Source organism: Pezoporus flaviventris, unplaced genomic scaffold (genome assembly GCF_033815535.1).
Source record: "Pezoporus flaviventris isolate CSIRO_AGI_PZ_B2104156 unplaced genomic scaffold, CSIRO_AGI_Pfla_v1 ptg000036l, whole genome shotgun sequence".
NCBI lineage: Eukaryota > Metazoa > Chordata > Aves > Psittaciformes > Psittacidae > Pezoporus > Pezoporus flaviventris.
The window spans coordinates 12,627,746-12,651,295 of NW_026892584.1; the positions used below are offsets into that span (position 1 = coordinate 12,627,746).

At 38.7% G+C, this 23,550-nt stretch overlaps 1 protein-coding gene across 5 annotated transcripts in view; it reads left to right on the top strand.

Annotated features, from left to right (window-relative positions):
- CHID1 (chitinase domain containing 1) overlaps positions 1-13,999 on the top strand; it is a 127,095-nt gene extending 113,096 nt beyond the window's left edge. For all 5 annotated transcript variants that reach the window (XM_061463171.1, XM_061463172.1, XM_061463173.1 and 2 more), the window contains 3 exons: positions 5,415-5,495; positions 11,084-11,126; positions 13,734-13,999. In XM_061463171.1, coding sequence (XP_061319155.1) covers positions 5,415-5,495; positions 11,084-11,126; positions 13,734-13,832 — 223 coding nt within the window. In that variant the 3' untranslated portion in view covers positions 13,833-13,999. The remainder of the gene's footprint in view (positions 1-5,414; positions 5,496-11,083; positions 11,127-13,733) is intronic.
- The last annotated feature ends 9,551 nt before the right edge of the window (positions 14,000-23,550 follow it).

Here is a 23,550-nt window from a genome sequence, read left to right on the forward strand (position 1 = left end):
TTTATGAGAGATTAGTAGTCATATGCATGAATTTGTCATCATTCTATCTTTAAAAAAAAACAAAGGCTGAAAGTCTTGTATTAGTTCTATTGATGTAAATCCAGAATAAATATATATAACTATGACTAAAGCATGATCATTTGAGAGGTGAAAAATCCCTTTGCTAGGTATGAAAAATGAACTTAAAATTATCATCAGAAATGTTCTTTGTTCTTCACTTGATTCCAAAAGAGTATTCATAGCTTCATAGGACACTGGAGGTTTTGCTCTGCCATAGATTTTCCTTTAATGTAGTTGTTTTCTTTAGTTACAGTCCTCTATCAGAGATTGAATTTATGACTTTGTTCATATGAAGGTGAAACTATCTGCTGTATTGTGAACATTTAAATTTATTATGTGCATCTATGACTACTACATGCTAAAAAACTATCCCTGAACTGTGTTTCTTTTATCTCGTAGGAAGCGTTTGGTGTTCAGAGGTTGAACACCAGGTCTTCAGAGATTGAACTTCAGACAGGACAGGTGATAAAGACTCAGAGTAGCTTTGAAACATTTTTTCTGCTTTGTGAGTGCTAGGTTGAAATAACAAAGTTTAATTGACAGCTATTTTCAAAAATTATGTGTGTGATAACTCAGAAGTCTTAGTCAGATTTATCAGCAATGAGAATTTGGCAGATTAAGCTCAGATCTAAGACCAAACCTTCCTGTTTTTTGGTCTTTGCTACCTCTAAAAGTCATGACTTACAATTTCTCCTGTTCCATTTTTATTCTGAATTCTGTAGATTTTAGTTTGGAATTATTGTGGGGAGAGGCTGTGTTTTTCTTTGTAGGAATAATGCAATGTGCTTCCACTTAGGAATGTAACCTGAAATAGGTTTTGAGTGCATTGGTTTTAAGAGACCATTTATCAGCAAACCCGAGCACCACAGTAAGATACATAAAGCTTGAGCAACTGTAATTTCATAGCTTCTTTTAGATAGCTTATCACAATTGCTCTTACAAAATCGAATATTTTTTGTAAGGAATTACTTAAATACCATTATTTTAGTAAGTATTCTTGCATTTTGAAAGCGTTTAATATATACTTTTTGAGTGAACAGAAATAGGTACAAGTAATTAGTGGGTATTTTGTTCATGTTTGTCATAGCAGCATTGAAAATTATAGTCTTAGCACTCTAATAGCTGGGAGTATAGGAGTGGTCTTGATGGAAGAAATAATATCATGAATTTGTTTGTTGGGCTGACATTAAGACCATTCTCAAAGGCACCTGATTTATTGTATTCAACAGGATGCTTGGGTCTCAAGGATCTGCAGCAGAGCTGCAAAAGGCAGTGGTGAATACTGCTTTCTTGCTTCTTGGACTGTTCTTCCAGTAGTTTGAAAATGCAGCATGTCTTACATACTGAAGTGTAGGGCAAGGGTAGTGGAGGCTGCTTTCAAGAGAGTTCAAGAATATGGATATTCCCACTGCTTTGAAGGGAGAGGGCTGTTCAACAACTGGATCACTTTTATAGTTTAGTATTTTTTATCAACTTTGCTTTCACAGGTCATGTTTTACTGAAAGCCACTAGTCATGAGGCCAAGGAAGAGTAGGCAGCAATAATTTTAGTGGAAATTTTAGGCCTGATGTGATTGTCATCTAAGTAATATGAACACTCTGCTGGGGCTACTTGGAAGTGGAGATTTATTAGTGTATCTGAACTTTGTTCAGCCTCACATCCAAAGATACACAGCCTCATTTTTTCATATGTATAGCCTTTTATGTCAATTCTTGCAATAATGGAGCGCAGTATTGTACTTAATGTATTTGAAAATGCTTCAACCTCAGCTGAAGATTAATTAAGCATTTCAGAAAATGTACCCTTAAAAACTAGCAGTTTTACTTTCAAAGATTTTTTTGTTGTTTTTTTTTGGTTTGGTCCGTTTTTTGTTTTATGAGGATGAACCTGCTGATTCTTAAGCCGGTAGGGGTAAACAAGCATTACTTTTCATCATCTTGAGAAGTAGTTTTAAACAGAGAAACTGTGTCTTGTCTCTGATTCTGCAGGAGGCCAGATTGTTGAGTGAGCTGGAACAGAATTTAAGCCTTTATGCTATATGGTCTAGGAAGGACTAATATCACTGCCATTACATAATACATTGCCTTATAAAAATTTACTAGGACCTGTGTTTCTTCTGTGAAAGATATACATTAAGCTGCAGTAATGTCAGTGTGGTGGCTTGAACCTGACTGCAGAAAGAATCATCTATTAGCTTCTCAACAATGCATATATTGAATTCTCCTTCAGATATAGTCATTCTTGTAGAAGCCTGGCTGCACTTTCACATATTTCAGAATTCTGTAACGATAACTTTTCTGTGACTAAGCTGCTTCTCTTCCACTTAGTATGTATGTGCTTGTTACATAACTTACACGTTATATATTTTTAATTTTGACAGGACAGTTGTTTCTTTATTATCTAATACAATTTATCAAGCTTTTATTTACTACTTCTAGCCTCTAGTGGGAATTCATATGCCAAAATCTTTAGTGTTGAGATGATTCTTATCCTGCGTTATGGTGAAAACTACCTTAATATGGTAAGAGTAAGCAATCATTTCCCTGCTCAAAGCAAATTCTGGCATTGCATTATAGCATCTTCTGGTATAATCATACTGAAACAGCATTGGGAGTCTGTGCCAATCCTTTTTCCCTCTCTGAGAGCCTGGAAATGAATCTAGATCTCTTGTTCCGTAGCCATACTGATATTCCATGCTTGTCTGCTTCAGTGTGATGGAAAATAGATGTGATTTGAAGACTAAACTAACTTGTTCATATTGGTCTTACATACCATTGTGATAAATGCCTAGAGGAGGAAGGAAAAAGGGAAATAAATTCTCTATGCCCAGTCAGGATGGGTTTTCATTAAGCGCAGCACATGCCTGAACAGCTTTTTAAAACAATAATATACCTTATATGTAATAGGCTATAATTGCTTCAGGTTGCATTTCTAATTTTAAAGCTTGCTCATATGTATGTTGAAGACTCTTTAGTTGTATTGGGACTTTTAGCACATGATTTCCCATCTAAAGCCATACATCTCTTCTCCCAAGTAATAAGTAATAGGACAAGAGGTAACAGCCTCAAGCTGCACCAAGGGAGATTAAGATTGGATATTAGGAAAAATTTCTTCACAGACAGGGTGATCAGGTATTGGAACAGGCTTCCTCCCAGGGAAATGGTGGAATCACCATCCCTTGAAGTGTTCAGAAATCATGTAGATGCCGTCAGTGACATGGTTTATTGGTGGACTTGTCAGTCCTGGGGGAACAGTTGACTTGACGATCTTAAAGGTCTTTTCCAACCCAGCTGATTCAGTGCTTCTATGAAAACTGCATGCCAGGATGTCTTGGCTGGTAATTTTTATAACATCTTGATCCTGTATTCTACTTGAGTGTTGTCTCCTGTCATTACTGAAGTCACGATTCTGGAATGAGACAAAGGTGTTAAAAGCTATCCTTAAATTTTAAATATACAAAACTAGGTCTCTTTGCATATTTCACTAGTGGGGCAACTGAAAATTTTTTATACCTTAAAAAGGGATGGGCAGGTCCCAAGGTTTTAACTGCATTACTTGAAAAGGTACATTCTCCCAGGGCATGTGCATATTGAGGAAGAGTGCAATAGCTGCTACCATGTAGATACTTAAATAGCATGCCTGGCTTGGGTTCTTTTGACTTAAATGCAAAATGAAAATCTTTTCTGAAACTGCTGGCAGTAGGCAGCAATTTACCAATATATGAATGAGCAAGCCACAGCAGAAGAGAAAAGATATTCCCTGCAATGCTGAATATTATAATTATGTTTAGATTAATACCAAAGGAGAGACTAAATCTTTTCAAACTGAGAAATACGAACTTTTTTGCTGTTTTTTGAAGCATATAGTGGGGTGGAATTTCAGCACTGGTGGAGTCAGGGTAGTGGTTGGTGTAAATCAGTTAAAACATTTTACATAGGAGATGGAAATTTCTTATTTAAAAGTAAGATAATTTGAAGGCAAATTTTTCCATGCAAATCCTGTCCTGAGGAAAGAAATTACTGCAAGAATGAGACATATTCATGTACAGCATTGTGTTTGAAAGATACGACAGTACCTTTCCATTTATGGCTTTGGCAATGCTGGGGAATGGTTGAACTTGATGATCTTAAAGGTCTTTTCCAACCTAGTTTATTCTATGATTCTGTATTGTGGAAATGATGGTTTTGATATTTTTGCAAAAATAATAAAAAAATTATTAGTAACTTATGATCACTGTGTTTGCCTGTGATGGCTTTATATAATCACGATAAAGTACTGATAGTGGGACTTGGAGTTCAAGTTCCTGATACAATCCCCAAGGAAAAAAGAAACTGAATGTGCTTGGCCTGTGGCCAGATAACCCCCCTAATGTTTAGTCAGGAAAGTTGTCAGCAGATTTAAGTTCAGCCTTCTTGGTGGCCAAAGATGCACATTAAAAAGATGCAGAGGAGACAGAGGAATATGTGATAGAGACTTCCTGTGACATGTGTGTGACCTCTACCACTGGCAGTAGCTTGCTGTTTTATGGTCTTCTTACATGAGGCAGCTAGCAGCTGGTTTCCATTGTGCTGTCATAAATGCAAGCACAAGGAGACGCTATCTCTACACTGAGACAATACTGTGAGCTAACCAAGAACATGAATTTGCAGCATGCTAACTATTTCACAGCAGTTCCCTGTACAGTTTTTTTGGTACAAATATTATTTTGTCCTCATTTTGTGTCAAGTAGGTATGAAGTAGTTGATTCCATATTCAAAATGTCATTGCAAGAGAGTAATGCGAATAAACTAATGGTGGAGAATATTCATATGCAGTCCTTAGTAATAACTTGGTTACTGCTTAGTTACTGCTAAGTAAAAGTTAGCAGTAACTTTTCCTTGAAAATGAGCTTTTTTATTTTTGTTTTAGAAGAGTAACTAAGCCCTTTTTATAGAAGAACTTTTCTGATCACATTATAGTTATTTATGATCAAGAATTGCATTGATTAGCCCTGGTGGACATAATTAGTTACAGCCTAGGGATGACTACAGTTCCTGTGCTTTTGGCATATAGGAATCAGACTGTAGAAATATTGAAGCACTGCTTTCGTGTGCCTTTATAGATTTGTCGGTTGATGGACATCAATTAATTCATTCCTTTTTTTAAAAAAGCACATCAACCTACAAATATGAACATGGCAAATTGTATAGAGTGACTGAGGAAGTTGTCAGCAAGAAGATACTTTTGATGCAGTATCCAACATCTGAACATAGTAAAACTGGGGTTTTTTGTTTGTTTGCCAGAAATTTCTGCAGTGTAATTTCGTAACTACTTTTCAGAAAAGTTAATGTCATATCTGTGTTTTTAATTTGTAGGTACATTGAAACCTTGAAGGAGCACAAACCAAAAATTGTCTGGGATGAACAAATTGCTGAACACTACTTTGAATACAAAAAGTGAGTTACATTTATTAACTTACTATTCTGCAAATATTTTTGGGCATGGCCCAGTACACAGTAAAGTAATTATAATGTGCAGCTAAATTCAGCAAATAGAAATTCTGATGTTTTTAATCTGTACATTAACACTGAACTACAGCAGAAAATAGTGCTTCAGGCTAGAGAAGTATATCAGAAAAGAATTAATGAAATAACATAAGCTAAAGCAGCCTTTAGAAGAGAAGTCTGAGTCATATCTTTAGAAATTATCCATCAAAGTTATCTGCTGAGTGTCAGTTAATCAGAGGCTCTGAAATTACTATTGTGAGCTGTTGGGTGATTACCAAAACTAGACAAAAATAGTTTTGAGAAAAATCTGTGATACAGGAGCCTGGTTTTACAAGTGCTAGTGGTAAGATTGGTCAAGCAACAGACTTCAACTAAATGGAATGGACTGTAGAGAAGTATAATGCAAATGCTATCAAGTGACTTCCCGATAAAGTTTTAAAAGTGCTGAGGTCACGAAGGAAAAGAAAATTAATTTTTGTCCTCCCTTTTTCATCATGAAATGACAAGAGGATTCCTGATACTAGGAGGTTTCCATTTAAAAAATATTTAAAAAAAAACCCAGCAACCTCTTAGCCTCTGGTAATTTCCAATTTTCTTATGCAAATATACAAAAATAAGGTAATCCTACTACTTCTACAAAACTTTCATATTTCTCAGTGCATGGGTAATGTGAAGACACACCACTGAAAACAGGAGTAGAACACATTTTAGGGTGCTTTAAGAAAAAATAAAAGAATTATTCTCAATATACCTTTTGGTTTAAATATTTTTAAAAATGAAAAAATAAACATACACAAAAAAAAAACCACCAAACCTAAGATGTCCTACTTCTATATTCTTATTTTAGTTTTCAAGGTTTCTCTCAGTCTATAATCTTCTCCTGCCTTCTGAGCAACACTCATTTCATCATTTCTCAGGGAAAAAAAAATAGATTACCTGCTTGTCAGTGGTGTTTTAGTTTCTTTTCTGTGTTTGTATGAAAGGACTGGGATCTGTATTCCTTCATATTTAATTCTTTGGTATCCTCTTGAAAAATCACTTTGTGCCAAGCAATTCCAAAGTTTTTTGAGTTAACTGAAGAGGAGTAAATTATAAGGTTTGTTTTATTGGTCTTCAATGCACTGTCCAGTTGGAGACACAGTGACCACCAAATGAAAACGTGCTCTCAAAATAGTAAACATGAGGGCTCTGTATGACTGGCATATTTCTCGGATTCATTTCTGAAACACATTTCCTAAACATCTCCTTGCAACTGAACATGTGGGAAGTGGACAGCTTGTCGGTAGTACTACGTTGTTTGCCTTTGAAAGCTAGTCTTTAGAGATTCTTGGTTTTGGACATCATGGAGGAATTTTGATGTATAAAGCACACTGGGTCTGAAAATCACTCTCAACTTCAGTTGCTGTGCTATGCTTGGCAGGCAGCCATGTGGCTCAGCATGTCTGCAGTGGTTCAGTTGGCTGCACGGGAGGGTTATTTAAGGGAACTCTTCAGTTGCCACTTTAGTTTGCAAAGGTTCAGTTACATTGGATGGGGATGGCAGTCAGGCCTGAAATACGTTTCACTGGACAAGTATCATACATGAAAATCGTTGCTAAGAAATCAAAACGTGAATCTTTCAGAAAAGCACAGCTGATTATTTTTATATAGCAGGGAGAGACCATTACCAAGAGTTACAGAAATCTCTTGTCTCTGATGCTTGTCTCAGTGTACATTACAGATAAGTATGCATTTATGTAAGTAAGTTGAAAGATTTTAGAGTCATAGAATCATAGAATAGCTAGGGTTGGAAAGGACCTTAGGATCATCTAGTTCCAACCCCCCTGCCATGGACATGGACACCTCACACTAAACAATGTCACCTAAGGCTCTGTCCAACCTGGCCTTGAACACCACCAGGGATGGAGCATTCACAACTTCCCTGGGCAACCCATTCCAGTGCCTCACCACCCTCACAGTAAAGAACTTCTTCCTTATATCCAATCTAAACTTCCCCTGTTTAAGTTTTAACCCGTTACCCCTTGTCCTATCACTACAGTCCCTAATGAAGAGTCTCTCCCCAGCATCGTTATAAGCCCCCTTCAGATGCTGGAAGGCTGCTATGAGGTCTCCACGCAGCCTTCTCTTCTCCAGGCTGAACAGCTCCAACTTTCTCAGCCTGTCTTCATACAGGAGGTGCTCCAGTCCCCTGATCATCCTTGTGGCCCTCCTCTGGACTTGTTCCAACAGTTCCATGTCCTTTTTATGTTGAGGACACCAGAACTGCACACAGTACTCCAAGTGAGGTCTCACGAGAGCAGAGTAGAGGGGCAGGATCACCTCCTTCGACCTGCTGGTCATGCTCCTTTTGATGCAGCCCAGGATATGGTTGGCTTTCTGGGCTGTGAGCGCACACTGCCTGCTCATGTTCATTTTGTTATCCACCAACACCCCCAAGTCCTTCTGTGCAGGGCTGCTCTGAATCTCTTCTCTGCCCAGCCTGTAGCTGTGCCTGGGATTGCTCCAACCCAGGTGTAGGACCTTGCACTTGGCATGGTTAAACTTCATAAGGTTGGCATCAGCCCACCTCACAAGTGTGTCAAGGTCCCTCTCAATAGCATTCCTTCCCTCCAGCGTATCAACCGAACCACACAGCTTGGTGTCATCGGCAAACTTGCTGAGGGCGCACTCAATCCCACTGTCCATGTCAGCAACAAAGATGTTGAACAAGACCAGTCCCAACACCAATCCCTGAGGGACACCACTTGTTACTGGTCTCCAGCCGGACATTGAGCCACTGACCATAACTTTTTGTGTGCAGCCATCCAGCCAGGTCTTTATCCACCGAGTGGTCCATCCATCAAATTGATGTCTCTCCAATTTAGAGACAAGGATGTCGTGTGGGACAGTGTCGAATGCTTTGCACAAGTCCAAGTAGATAACATCAACTGCTCTACCCCTGTCCATCAGTTCTGTAGCCCCATCATAGAAGGCCACCAAATTGGTCAGGCAGGATTTCCCCTTAGTGAAGCCATGCTGGCTGTCACCAAGCACCTTGTTGTTTTTCATGTGCCTTAGCATGCCTTCCAGGAGAATCTGCTCAAAAATTTTGCCAGGCACAGAGGTGAGGCTGACTGGTCTGTAATTCCCCAGGTCATCCATTTTCCCCTTCTTGAAAATGGGGGTTATATTTCCCTTTCTCCAGTCATCGGGAACTTCACCTGACTGCCATGATTTCTCAAATATGATGGCCAGTGGCTTAGCAACTTCATTTGCCAGCTCCTTCAGGACCCACGGTTGGATCTCATCAGGTCCCATGGACCTGTGCACGTTCAGGTTATTGAGATGGTCTCGAAACAGATCCTCTCCTACAGTGGGCCCAAGGTCTTCATTCTCACAGTCCCTGTGTCTTCCTTCCAAGACCTGGGTGGTCAGAGCCTTTGCCAGTGAAGTCTTGAGGCAAAGAAGTCATTCAGAACCTCAGCCTTCTCCAAATCCAGGGTAGCCAGTTCTCCTGATAGCATCCGGAGAATGCCCGCGTCATCCCTAGTCTGTCTTTTATTTGCAATGTAATTATAGAATCTTTTCCTGTTATCTTTCACATTCCTAGCCAAGTTCTAATTCTAACTGAGCCTTAGCTTTCCTAACCTGGTCCCTAGCTTTCCAGACAGCATCCCTGTACTCTTCCCAGGCAGCCTGTCCTTGCTTCCACCTTTTATAAGCCTCTTTTTTTCTTCGAAGTTTTCTCAGCATCTCCTTATCCATCCAAGGAGGTCTCCTGTCCCTCCTGCTGCACTTCATTCTAGTTGAGGTACAACACTCCTGTGCTTGTAGCAGGTGATCTTTGAATATCAGCCAACAGTCTTGAGCCGCCCTGCCTTCTAGGGCTATATCCCATGGAACCTTACTAAGCAGGTTCCTGAAGAGGCCAGAGTCACTGAATTGCTCAAATTTAGGAGCAATTCCTACTTGGTCTGTCTATGTACTCTTCATTTCCTCTGATCTTAACTGGTTAAGTGGTGCTGTAAGATCACTTGTAACTCATCCTCCTCATTATTAGGGATTTAAAATCCAGTCTTGGTATTTGTGCCCAATATAGCTTCCCCTGTCTGTATATTTTATACTGCCAGCATTTAATTTAACCTGAAAGATAGTAATTTGGGAATTGGGGAAAATCTTCCACAGTTCTGACAACCAAATGTCTTCATCCTTTTTAGATGCACATTTATTAGACGCAACTGTCTTTCACTGTCTGACAGTTTTATAATCACACAGTGACAGAATAGTTTGGGTTGGAAGGGATCATTAAAGGTCCAACCCCCCCCTGCAACAAGCAGGGACATCTTCAACTACAGCAGGTTGTTCAGAGCCCCATCCAACCTGACCTGGAATGTTTCTAGGAGTGGGATATCTACCACTTCTCTAAGAATCCCAGTAGCAACAAGGTATTGCAGTGTGTTTGCTTATATCTAGTATCAAACCATCTCTGTTGTGAGATCTCTTCTTGCATCCTCTATTTTCAGTATCAGCCTTTTCACCTCTTTTAAGAGTTGCCCTCCTTAAAGGCCAATAGTATGGGGTAGACAATTAACTTGTCTGACTCTGCCTATGTTGTATGTTGTTGTGACCAGTTCTTGGATAAAGTGTTATGCCCAAAGAAGTTTGGGACGTTCGTCTTAATCTTACCTGATTTCTTCCTAAACTTTGTGTTAGTTATTAGGAAACTGTGCTCTGTTCTTTTGATGTTTTGAAAGGCCTTAAGCCTTTTAAGGAGTTCTTTAGATAACCAGAGATTTTTCTTGTTTTAAGTGTGGCATCATGCAGTTGCTATCCAAAGACTCCTCTAGCAGATCTTTGACTCAATACAGTCATGCTTTGAACTTCTAACTTTCCAGCTCCTAGAATTCTCAAAGCCCATTTAAATAGGATGATTTTCTCAGGATGACCTTTCTGACAAATACTCCTGTAACTGATACTTGCAGCACAGTGGCACAGTTGCATACTTGACCTTTAAATATGTTGTGTACATTCTCACATCTGACAACCAAATATCTTCATTTTTTTCAGATACACATTTAATAGGCACAACTGTCTTACTATCTGTCCATCACTTTGGCTTTATGTGCTGTGATATGTTTGTATCTAGAGTAGAAAAATGGCAGGAGTAGAAGTTCATATCTACAGTAGAAAAGGAAGGGAAGTAAAGAAGATTTTGGGCCTACCCTGCCCTCAGTAGATAGAGGTTAATGGAAACAATGATTTCAGAGACAGAGTGCCTCAGCTTCTAGAGCAAAATGAGCACTGGGTAAGAAATCTCAAAGAGATGAGCTACTAAATGGCAAGTAATCTCTATCTTTGATATGGGCATATTCATGCTCATATGCTGAGCATACTAGCATATCTTATTTTCAGTAGCAGTAACTTCTGCAAAATAAAATTGGCAGATTTCTTCAGCTCCATCTGTGTTGCCTCTTAGAGGAAAGGAATAAAGCTGGTTTTGAATTCTAACCTCAGGTGAAAATCCTGCAGGAATCAATCAAAGTTTTCCTGTTTTTCAGGAATAAAGGAGGAAAACATGCTGTCTTCTACCCAACACTGAAAGTAAGTGCCACTTTTTCATGTTAGAGGGCTCTAAGAAGAAAGAAATGTTTACTTGACTTGTTGCATTATTGAGAAATTCCAGAAAATGTTGAACTTCTGTGAAAGAAGTTTACCCTCATGTAGTTGTTGTGATTCAAAGATTCAGCTGCCTGTACAAGAAGATTTTCTTTTTTTCTATCATCTCACACATAGTGGGGGTTTGGGGTCTTTAAAGATAAGCCATGTCTAGAGAAAAGACACAGCAGGACAAACTAGTGCTGTTCAAGTGCATCTGTTCAAGTGCACAGTTCAAGTGCTAACAGACATACTCATTGTCAGACAAGAGACTGAAGAAATTCTCCTTCTGATCATGTTGGATCGAAGACTGGGGAACTTTTGCCTTCCTCTGTAATGGAGTCCAGTTGTGGTTTAAGCCCAGCTAGCAACTGAGAACCACGCAGCCGCTCTCTCACTCCTCCTCCACCTTCCTCCCCCCACTGCCAGAGGGATGGGGAGGGGAATTGAAAGAATGTAATTCCCACAGGTTGAGATGAGAACAGACCAGTAACTAAGGTATAACACAAAACGACTACTGCTGCAACCACCAATAAGAACCATGATAAGGGCAATAACAAGGGAAGAGAATACAACCACTCACCAGCCACTGACCGATACCCAGCCCGACCGAGCAGTGACCTAGCCCTTCCAGGTAACTGCCCCCAGTTTTACATCCTGGGCATGACGTGCTGTGGTATGGAATACCTCTTTGGCTAGTTTGGGTCAGGTGTCCTGTCTCTGCTTCCTCCCGGCTTCTCCTCCTCCCTGGCAGAGCATGAGACTCAGAAAGTCCTTGGTCAGAGTAAACATAACTGAGCAGCAACTAAAAATATCAGTGTTATCAGCGTTGTTCCCAGGATGAAAGTCAAAAGCACAGCACTGCACCAGCTACTAAGAGAAAAATGACTGCTACTGCAGAACCCAGGACAAGTCCTAATTCTTCCTGTCAGCCTGCATCACCGTGATTCTTTGGAATGTATTTTAGTGTTTTGAAAACTTAAGCATTTGGCCTTACTAAAGTCCTTTGGCAGGACGTATCATTTCTGTCTATCCAATATCTACAATATACCACAATACAGGATAAATTGGTCACTTACAGACTTAGTTCCTAGAAGAGATCTTTAAATTTTCTCAAATAAGCTAAGGCAGTATGTTAAGTCTCTGCTGGCTTTTAATGCTGGAAGGGAAGTGCTTCTGTAGTGAAAGTATATCATATTTACAGAGAACAGACACATTTTGTATGGCTAAACTAGTGTGAAATGGTCCAAAACTCTGTTTTTCTGAACAGGATTATTATCTAGTACAAGGATATTTCCCTTCATTAATCTAATATTGGTGGAAGTACTAGCACATATGGGATATTAATTACCATATTTAACTATGTTCTTGCTAGTAGGAGCTGTCTTACAGTGTTAGAAAATTTTATTGTGAACCTGTCAGAGAGAAGAGATAGTGCTGCATGTTGTTGTGCTACATGCTTTTTGGCCTTGTGGAAAGATTTCAGTCTGCTATTGTCAGTGTGAACCAGGTTAAGAACCACTCATTCCTATACATTTTTTTCACTGCTTCTTCTCTAGCAGATACTCAACTGTGGAGGCTGGTGAATTTATGGAAACTGGTTTTCTTTCTGATTTCAGTAGCTTGTAATGAAATATTTTGAGATTTGTATGCTGGGACAAATCAAAGAATTGTTTATGTAATAACAAGCAAGATGATCAGGGAACACTTAGTTTTATTGCCCAGGACAAGTGTGTTTCTTGCCCTTTTTAATGTTATAATCACTGGCAGGTTGCTCAGAATTGCTTTGTTCAGGATTAGTTAAAAGTAGTCATGAACACCAGGCTCAATGGCTCTGTTGATGATGCCTTGATACTTTGTTCTGTTTTCTGTGGAAATGAGTTTTAAACATATCCCTGGCAAGATCAGTTTAAACATTGAAGTGTTGCACTTCAAAGTAAGGAAACGTGAAAGTAAAAGATGGAAAAATATTTTTCTTGTATATGAACTGGAGGAAGTGCAGAACATGAGTTGTGGTATTGCTTCCCTTGGAAACCAGTGGCTAAACTAAATGGCTGGAGCTCAAATAGGGATACTTATAGATATTAATCTCCGAGAATCTCTTTAAAATAGAGTTGTGTTAGTGAAAATGATGACTAGGTCATGGGTGAAGGCAAGGGTAGGTAAGAGATCTTGATGGTATTTGACAAGTTGTTCTAATTGTTTTCAGTGATAAAGTTTTATTTTACCCCTGAGACCTTTCTGGGAAGAGTTAGAATTTCTGTACCTTGTGAAATGATAGCTTAAATTAGAATAGTGCATTGCATAGTTCATAAATCTGATTTATTTCTGTGGCATTTTGTCTGTTTAGTTGGTTATCTTTTATTAGGTCATTGAATTGACTGGTGCAGTTAACTGCCTCTTACTGAATGATTGCTTGCTAACCAGAGAGTATTTGAAATACCGACTAGGTTATCTATCTAGGATAGATGTTTTTTATGGCATGAAGAGATGGCAGCACAGTGTCTAATGTCTCTGACTAAAAGGTAATTGCTTTATGTGTCTTTGTCTTAGTCCATCCAGTTGCGCTTAGAACTTGCAAAGGAATTGGGCACTGGAATATCCATCTGGGAAATGGGACAAGGCCTGGACTATTTTTATGACCTGCTTTAAAATAAGAGATGATCTGGGAAAGACTTTATTTGCTTTACTGAGACTCCACATCAATTAATTTGGATAGCCTGGAGAGGTAATTTTTAAAACATTTTTTGTAATTTATATTGCATCTGTATTAAACTTGCATTTTTCCCAATAAAGAACCTTTTATGATTTGCCACACAGACGTGATTATTGGTATCTTATAAAATGAAAGGCAAACCAAACCAAAACAGACATTTTTTTTTCAAAGTTTCTGAATTCAGTCATTAAAACCAACAGCTGGGATGGCATCTGAGTTGAAAGTATTTTCCAAAATGTTTTCTACAAGAAATAAAATGGACTAGTTGTTGCCATCTGATTATAGTTTAAGAAACAGACCTGTCAAACAATTGCGGGTAATAACCAAAGTAAGTGAACAAATAAGTCCATCAAATTATGTCCAGCAAATTTAATATCTGCTGGACCCTCTGCTGTCTTCTGATAAGGTAAGTCAGTGTTAAATGTTGAGGAGGAAACTAGTTAGCTGGTAGAAAATCAAGCACTGACAAATGAAGCTGTTAGCTCTTTTTGTTTTTTTCATGTTAGTTAATTCCTTATGTACTTCAAAGTCACAGTAATTTTTATTTATGACTTGTTTCTAAATCAGTTTTGTTACAAGAGATGCTCTGTGATTTCTTTCTTCTGTTTAACCTGCTTAGTGTCTCCATTTACACTGTTTAGGCTAGCGCATGATGCATTAGTGGGCAATACGGGAACTGTAACGTTTAGCACCAAAGGCTATGATGGTAATGCTGAATTACATGGATAGACCCAGTATACAGCACCCTAGAGCTACTTTGACGGTCCTTGGCTTAAGTAGGTACTGTGACTGTGATCAGCATCTGTGTACATGAAGCCGTCATTCTTCAGCTGTACACATTGATGCCTTTGTCTCCATAATACAGAATTTTTATGAACCCAAAGGCTGTAACAACACATCAGTTTAAAAACAAAGCAAAAAATTGTGTTCCTGCTTTTTGGTTTACAATATTTATGTTTGTAGAAATGCACAGGCTTCAAGGCAGTTTCTTCTAAGGATCTAAGGGGTGCTGGGAATTTGATGAGGATGTCGTTGGTCACCAGCAGAGACTCAGGCAGTAGCTCTGTATTCCCACTGATGTTCTTCTTGACACTCACAGTTGTCACAAAGATAACTGCACTCCTCTGTTTGCATCCACCCTTCCCAGTAATTAATCTCAGTGGGCAATTTATCTGCCCCTGCTGTTTTCAGCAGAATAAATCCCACTGTAATCCACCATTGATTAAAGAACTATTGATCTTCACCTCTCTGATTTAGTTCTGGCATCTCTCAACCTCTCACATTGCAAATATCCAGCAGGGTTTACTAATCAGGCTTCTTTCTTCCATACCATTAATAGGAAGATAATTTGCTACATGAATTCTTGTGTTCAATTAACTTGCGTTTTTTAGTTTTTTCAAAAGCATTTTAAAGTCACTCTGGCAATGGTATCTAGAATAGCACAAGAATTACATTCTATTACACTGCTTTTTGTACTTTCAGTGGCACTACTGAACCAGAATGCCTCAGGAAATGTCTGTAAGGAATGGAATGGCTTGTGATCTGAAATAGCATCCATTTTTATATTAGCTAGTAGGTAGCTTTCAAACAGGATATGGAGGAAGAAAAGAATATTTCATTTTAGCTTCTTGTTTCCTCTCTAGAAATGATACGTGTAATTTATCACAGTTTTCATGACTTTTATATATTCTGTGATGATTCTCTTTGATGTTGAAGATTCTTGTTTGTTTGTGAGTACAGCTATGTTAGAAAGAAGTGTTGTTTCCATCCTTATAGAGTGAATACCTGTGTGTCAAAAAGATCATACTCATCCTTGCTGTATCATGAAAAATCAGATGAGAAGTACGTTGTGATTTTGAGCCAACCATAATATATAGGTGCTTGAGGTCAGTGATGTTGACCTCACCAGCGAGCCATCATGAAGAAATGTTTCTTTTGAAATTTGCACCTCACTTGCATGTAAGAAATGACATGGGACAGAGATGCTGGTGTGAAAGTAGGTTCTGCAGAGCATCTGTTTTTATGGCTTTTCCTCAGACAAGTGAGGAAGACTGAGCAAAGGGCAGAAGATGGGTAGGAGAGCAGGAATACGACTTCTGTAAGGACCATGGCAGTTGGCTTTCATTCCCTCAGTTCAAAAAGAGTAGAAAGCACTGGTTTACAATGCAAAGAAACATTTTTCTGTAAAGCAAAAAAAAGTATGTGTGTTCTCCCATAGAAGCAAGTACTTTTTAAATGTACTGCCAGGTACATGACAGGGCAAGACCAAAGATATTGCACTTAAAAAATTGAGGGTATGGGTGGGGAGAATTATCTAGTGTTCATATTAAAACAGTTTACATCTAGCATAGGAAGCAGTGAAAATGAAGTGTGTTTATTTCAACAGAATATTTAATCATTCAGTTTTCTAAGATATTTAAGAAAACAAAACAAAACAAAAAAGCTGTGCTCTATAATCTTGTTCAGTTGCAATAAAAGTTTCTGTATATTAGGGTAAGATTTCAGTGCTGTGAATGTAAAGGTGTCTTTTAGCTACCTGATGCCAAGCAGAGCCATCTTCCAACTGACCTTTGCTCTTGTGTTTCCCCATGTTTTACTGTTTTGGGTTAGACTTACGCAGCATTAAGATAAATGCATTTTTCTGCAGAAATTTTATTGCATTCACTGAGAAAAAGAAATAGCTGATTTTGTTGCAGCTGACTTCAATATGAAGCTAGTGTTTTTATCAGTTATCACACACATGATTTTAATGGGTAGCAAAGTGTTTCTTGTATCTGTATACAACCAAGTATCTTATTGAGACAGAAAAAGAGACTACTTGCATGGACCATCTCCAGGACAACAGTATTGCATCTTATCTCAGGAATGATGTATCTTGTGGTAAGTGTATCTGTCTTGAAAACTGGAGCTGTCATAGAGTCCTTGTAATCAGAAACAGTTTTGAAAGAGAATTGTGGAAAATAAATTGTTTAGCTTGTCTCATTGTGAGATGCTACTTCTTTAAGGAAAATTGCTTCAGTACCTTGTTTTGTGATTCTTTTTTGCTATCATAGGTAGGTGCCAAACTCCAGAATCAACTGTAGCTTGCAGGTAAGAAGGTTGGGAGTAAAGAGTAGAGGTGGGGTAGACTGAAGGATGACAATAGGAAAACAGCTTCTTTAACAACTTCTTAGTTATAAAGTATTGCTGAACAAGTTGTAAAAACTTAGTGTTGTTTATGTGCTTGGGTGAAAATTTCTATTTCTACTAAGAGCTACTAGTGGTAATTATTTTTATGAGTGGGGATGGTGGGATGGTATTTTTTGCATACTTCACTGTGGAGATTGCAAAGTTAATGGATGTTCATAGGAACTGTAATTACAGACTCTCCTAAATTTGGGACATGTCTTTTGACGTTTACTATTTTGATTAATACACATTGCAGCTGTTTACTTCAGTTAAACAAATGGCAGCAAAAAAGCAGATGGATTCTGTCTCTGCAGCTTGACGAGGTCGTATGTTGCTATTTTCTGAAAATACTACTCCCTCAGTGATCTCTTTTTTATGTAGTAAGTGCAAATTAACTAAGCCTGAATTGGTGTTTTGCAGTCTACCAGAAAAAACCTTTGATACTCTGTGTGTGGAAATTGTTATCTTCTCTTTGGAAAAATAATATCTTTTATATGAAAAATAATTGAAATAGAATTTGATGAACACCGCTTATTCAGAAAGTTGCAAAATAAATAAAACCACTTATCTTGTTAGCATTTGAGCTTACAAGCTGAAATGTGCCTTAAAAATGTTATTTTGCAAAAAGGTGGAGGAATGAAATCTAAGACTCAAAATTGAAAACAATTAGAAATTTTACATTCCTACTTATATCAGTTACCTTTTCTGAATACATTTTGATGCTTATTTGGTTACAATGTAACTTAAAAATGTATTTCAAAAATACTGTAGAAAACCTGTATGGCATTTTCATAGAAACAAAATCAATGTTTATTACAAGCTCTTAATGAAATAGGCTCTTACTCTGACTTCCAACACATTAGAACCAATTCTCCACTCAGCTGCTGAGAGCAAAGCAGAGCAGCACTTTTGAATTAACTTCATGTGGCACATAATTACCATATTTCATGTTCAGTGTATATAAAGAGTATATTGACTTTCTAGAGACTTCCTAACTCTCCTGACTTCGTTTACTAGTTGCAGCAGACGTCCACTTAATGGCAGAAGGGCGCAGACCCTCCAGTTTCTAGATTGCATGCCATGTGGGGTTTGTGTGATTTGCTGTAAGGCTTGCTGGATTGTTGCATTTTTCTTCAAATCCAGTCACAAGTTTCTGGAGCAGGGCTATCTGGTGTTCCAGCTCTGACATCTTTTTCTGTGAAGTTCCTGTTGCGTGTAAGGCTGCAGCAGGGATTACCTGAGCGATATACCTCACCTTCCTCAAAGGTCACTACATATGGAATAGAAGTCAGAAGATTATGGTGTTTCACTATTTTCCTCCAGTATGTAATGTCAGTAGGTTATGGTTACCTCTGCTGCTCATCCTACTCAAAAAGGTAAGATTGAATTTTGCTTTCTTGTGTTTACTGCATGCATTTTCAAGCTTTGAAGTAACTAAAAAAAAACAACAAAAAACACTTGCAGACATTGCCAGTTTTCACTAAACAGTACTTTTCTGTTCTTGCTTACGATCTGCATTTAGGAGTGGCATACATACACCTTTTATTATTTTCAGTGAGTTTTCTTCAAGTGCACCAGCAGAGAGCATTTCCCTGCCCTGTGCTGTCTTTGCTTGCAGTTGTGGAGGACAGGACTGTAACTAAAAATAGCAGTCCAATGTAGGAAGTTATTTAGGACTGTGTATATCCATTTTCACCTAATCTTTAATGTTTCTTCTCTGTTTTTTTTAGGTGAACTCATGCGGGACAGAAAAATTAAGCTGCCATAGATAATTTGACTATTTAATATTATATAACCATGCTTGCAACCCTTTTGTGTTTTCCTTTGCTTCTTTTAGGGGCTGAACAACGCAAATGGTGTTGAGCAGACATGTTTGTATATCATGAGTAGATAAAAGCGCAGCAGTAGCAGCATCAGCATTCTTGTGCTGTGGAAGTTAAGGAAGAGATGCCTGGGGGTGTTGTGTGACCATACTGTGAGAGTGAAGGAGAGAGTAATTTATATCATTTGTAAAGCTGGTTCCCTAGTCCCTAGAGTTACTACAGTGATATTGCAGTAGGGTCACAAAGCTCAGCTCTGTTCATACAGCTACCTCTGGGCTGATTTCCCCCTTGTATATAGGTGCTGTTTCAGTTCCTGAGCTTTTGTGTAAAACAAGCAGTCATGTTATTTTTGCTCTGCTATTTCATGTCCTAATGTGAAAAACCTCTGTTCCTTCTAAAAAACAAATTTTTTTAACTTTTTTTCTCTCATTAAAACCACGTATTAAATCTGGAGAAGTGAAAGCCAAAGTACCTTTGTTTTTTTTGAGTTGGCCTTAGTGGTGAACCAGGGAGAGGTGTTTGGAATAACTAATGCAAACTGGTTCTGCATAAATGGCAAGCACCCCTCTTTGCAAATACATTGTCTTGTGTGTTGCAACTGTAAATGCAACTTAAAATCAATTTGTCTTTTTTGAGTCTGGCTAGCTTGCTGGTATCATTAGCTGGAATGAACATTGGAAAGTGTTTTATTTAAAAATGCCTTTAGAAATGTTTTATTCAATGATGCCTTTAGCACTAAATGGCTGGCTGTTATATCAGGCCTTACGTACCACTTCTGCTTTTTAACTCAGAACTGTTAAAATCTAAGTGTTTTTGTTTTAGGTGGATTTTCAGTGTCAAACAGTGAGCCAGGATTTTAAATTCCATCTAATTCCTCCGTTCTTCATTCACATCAACCCTAAAATTGTGGTTGCTGCAAGGATGCAGTTGCATGCAGGAGACTGGCTGAGCTCATCCCTTGAAAGACTGGTTTAGAAGCTTACTAATTACTTTGAAGCACTGCGGGTTAAATTATATCTTTAGTATTCATTTTAGGATTTGTGATTACTGCCTTTGCTACAAGAGGAAACAGGCAATAAGCTTTTAAGTTTTAACTGAACCAGATTTTTTTCAGTTGTTTTAATAAGAGAGTTTAAAAAATACATAAATAAAGTTTCAGGGAGAAAATTCATCATCTCTGGAATGAAGACTTTCCTATTCTCTGTAATGTAGAGTGCTTTTGTGGTTTAAGCCCACTCAGGCACACAGCTCACTCGCCCCCCCCACTCCCTCCTCCCTCAGCTCCCGGAGGGATGGAGAGGAGAATCGAAAGAATGTAACTCCCACAGGTTGAGATAAGAACAGTTTAGTAACTAAGGTTATATTTAGGTATAACACAGATCACTACTGCTACCACCAATGATAATAATGATAAAGGAAATAACAAGGGAAGAGAATACAACTGCTCACCACCTGCTGACCGATACCCAGCCCGACAGAGCAGTGAGCCAGCCCTTCCAGGTAACTGCCCCCAGTTTATATAGTGGGCATGACGTGCTGTGTTATGGAATACCTCTTTGGCTAGTTTGGGTCAGGTGTCCTGTCTCTGCTTCCTCCTGGCTTCCCCTCCTCCCTGGCAGAGCATGAGATTCGCAAGGTCCTTGGTCAGACTAAACATTTGAGCAGTAACTAAAAACATCAGTGTTATCAGTGCTGTTCCCAGGCTGAAAGTCAAAAACACAGAGCTGCACCAGCTACTAAGGAGAAAAATGACTGCTACTGCTAAACCCAGACAAGTGCTTAAAACTTTGATGTGAGTAAGGTCCCAGGTTTGTGTTCAGATTTCATGTTCTCACCTTGGCAGTAGCTATTAAGCTTATCTGCCTCTCCTTATGGCGGTGGGCAGGGCAGGAAAGGGAAACAGTGCTGGTGGCTTCTTGAAGGAGATGGGAGAGAGGGAACAGGGCAAAGCAATTGCTTTCAGGAAAAAATGCACTTTCTCCTTTTCTCCCTCCTGTAGAAGTAGCAGACAGCTAAGCTTAGCAGAACAAAACCTGAACCCCTCTGTTCCTAAGATCATCCCTGTGCAGTTGGCTGGCTTAGTGCCAAGGAGTATGAAATACTTTGGCAGAGTCAATGCTGTATCTTTGGCATACATGTTTGTAAAACTAAGGTTACTGTTCTGATGGTTTCTCCTGGTGCTTTTAGCAGAGAATTAAGTTATTGAGTGATTTTTGCAAATGACAACATGAATATTATAAATACTCATTTACAATATTTACCTGCCTTCCCAGGTATGAAGACAAGTAACTTTACAAAGGATAAATGGAACTAGTAATTAGCACAGTGTGCAGTCAGGTGGAGGAATTAACTACAGCAGTAAGTCAGCAAGGTACAGAAAGTAGCTGGATCCCTAAAAAGCCTGAATATTTTCCTAGTCATGAAATCACTGATTATACGTTTTAAAGGAAAAGTAATGGTGTTCTAGTTCTCTTGCCATTGGCTAACTAACTTGTGTACTCCTGTGGGGCATCTTCCCTCCACCCATGTGATGTGTAGTGGATCATGTTTTCATGGCTAACCTTGTGGTTTTTAATCTTGCTTCCATGCACACTGCAGGGGATATAGCATATACTTCTCTCCTTTGATAGTAACTGTGTAGTCTCTGTGTCTGTGTGATGTCTGAGTCAAGCTGCTGCTCAGCTTTCATTTCCAAGTCATTTTCTTTGTAAGTTAAAGCTTTGTTTTTTCAGTTTCTCCCCCCCCCCCCCCCCCGAGTTCGAGAGCTGTTGGTGTTCAGGCATCATCCTTGCTTAAAGACTCCACAGGCCCTATTTTGTCACTGATGTATTTGCATGTCTGGCAGCCCATTTGTTTTCTAGGATTTTTGTTGTTTATAATTAAAACGGAATTTAGCAGTGCAGCTGCAGCCTGATTGCAGCTCTCTTAATGATCTCAAACGAAAACATAATCCTGCCTCATCTCCTGTAGTTGTGTTGACTCAGTGAGAAGGGGAGGAATCAAAAGAAGTAATAGTGCCTTTCACCTGTTCTGCCTACAAAACCATTGTTTGGAAGGGCAGAGTAGATGGTGGTTCTGAACGATGAAAATGAGCACAATTCTGAGGACAGAACTATGCTGTGAAGGTGTATAGCCAGTTTTTATTGATAATGCTACTTTTTTAATACTACCCTTTTGCTTTTTAAGGTATTTCCACTGGCGGCATCAAATAACTTACTTGGGGCTTGTGTGGAAGTAAGTGGTTGTATCTGAAAGAATTTACTTCTAATTTCAGAGCAAACTCCAAATAATGAAAGCTTTGCTTAGCGAGACGCATTCTACAGTGCAGGTGTTAGGCACTTAAATTTGGGCATTTTCTTCATGATGATGATGGGGAGATGTCACCCAGACTGGCTGCAGCTGGTAACAAAGCAGGAAGATAATGGCACATGAAAATGTTTTTGAATTTCTGATTGTATTGGAGTGGCCTGGCAACACAGCGCCGAAAGTAAGCAGCACCCGGTAAGCCCTCTGTGTTCTCTAATGGCATCTCTCTGTGCAGTGCTTTTCTTTCACTGTAAAGCTTTGCTTTCTGTCAGACAGTAAAACTTGTGATGCTCAGCTGAAAGGCAGTATTTTGTAAGTAGCCCCTCAAATGTGCATCACCCTGAGGAAGGATATTTGGTTTAGTTTCAGAATTATCTGTGTCCTGATAAGTCTAATCCTTTTGCCATTACTATTGGAATAGAATTTATGGCAAGGCAAACTTGTCTTACCTATCAAGAGAGGAGATTATAAAAGAGTTTATTTCAAAAGAAGCTGAACCACTTATTTTTATTTAACATCTCGTGAATAGTTCTGCACATTTTTGGAATAATTTCTTCCTGTGCTTACCACAATAACACATTTGGCTTTTGTTAAACTATTTTGCACCTTAGTTGTTTTGTCCTTAAAATTATTATGTGTTTTGTTTTTTGTTAATTCTGCATAAAGAAGCATTTGCAAGCACGTATAGTGAGCATTTCTAAAGACCATTCTTACAAAATAGCTGTTCAGTATGGAACAAAGCATGAACTAAGCTCATGTACATACAAAAGAACTGATAAATGGAAGATTATTTTATTACCAAATCTGCATTAGTTTCAGGGACTGGCCTGTAGGTCTTACAACAGAATTTGAGTATTGTTGGCTTGTTTTAAACTAGTCACTTTGCAGACCTCACCATTTTCCTGGGGTGGTCATGTGGGCCACTAGTGGAAGAAGGACAAAGATTCATAAGGTTCTGGGTAAATGCAGAAACTGCATTCCTCTGGGCTCTTGTGCAGGGCCATGCTCTGCAGTAATTCAGGACAGGTGTGGAAATTTAAGTCTGAGGTACATTCTTACAGGTAAAAAGCTTGGGCACAGTGGGAAAAGTACACTGCAGAATATCAGTGAATTGAATTTTGCACATGTAGGAGTTAATACACGGTTTGTGTATGTGCAAATGCTACCAAATGCTGTGATTGTTGTAATCTCCTGTTAATAAAGGGATTGACTTGCAGTTCAAAATGATTTGCATAATTCTGCATGCTATAGTGTTAATCCTTCCAAGGGGTTTAAAGCCTTCAGTGTTTTCTAGCCCTCAGTGCTTCCTTACTTGACTGCAGTACCTGCAGTACTTGTTTTTATGAAGTGTGAATTG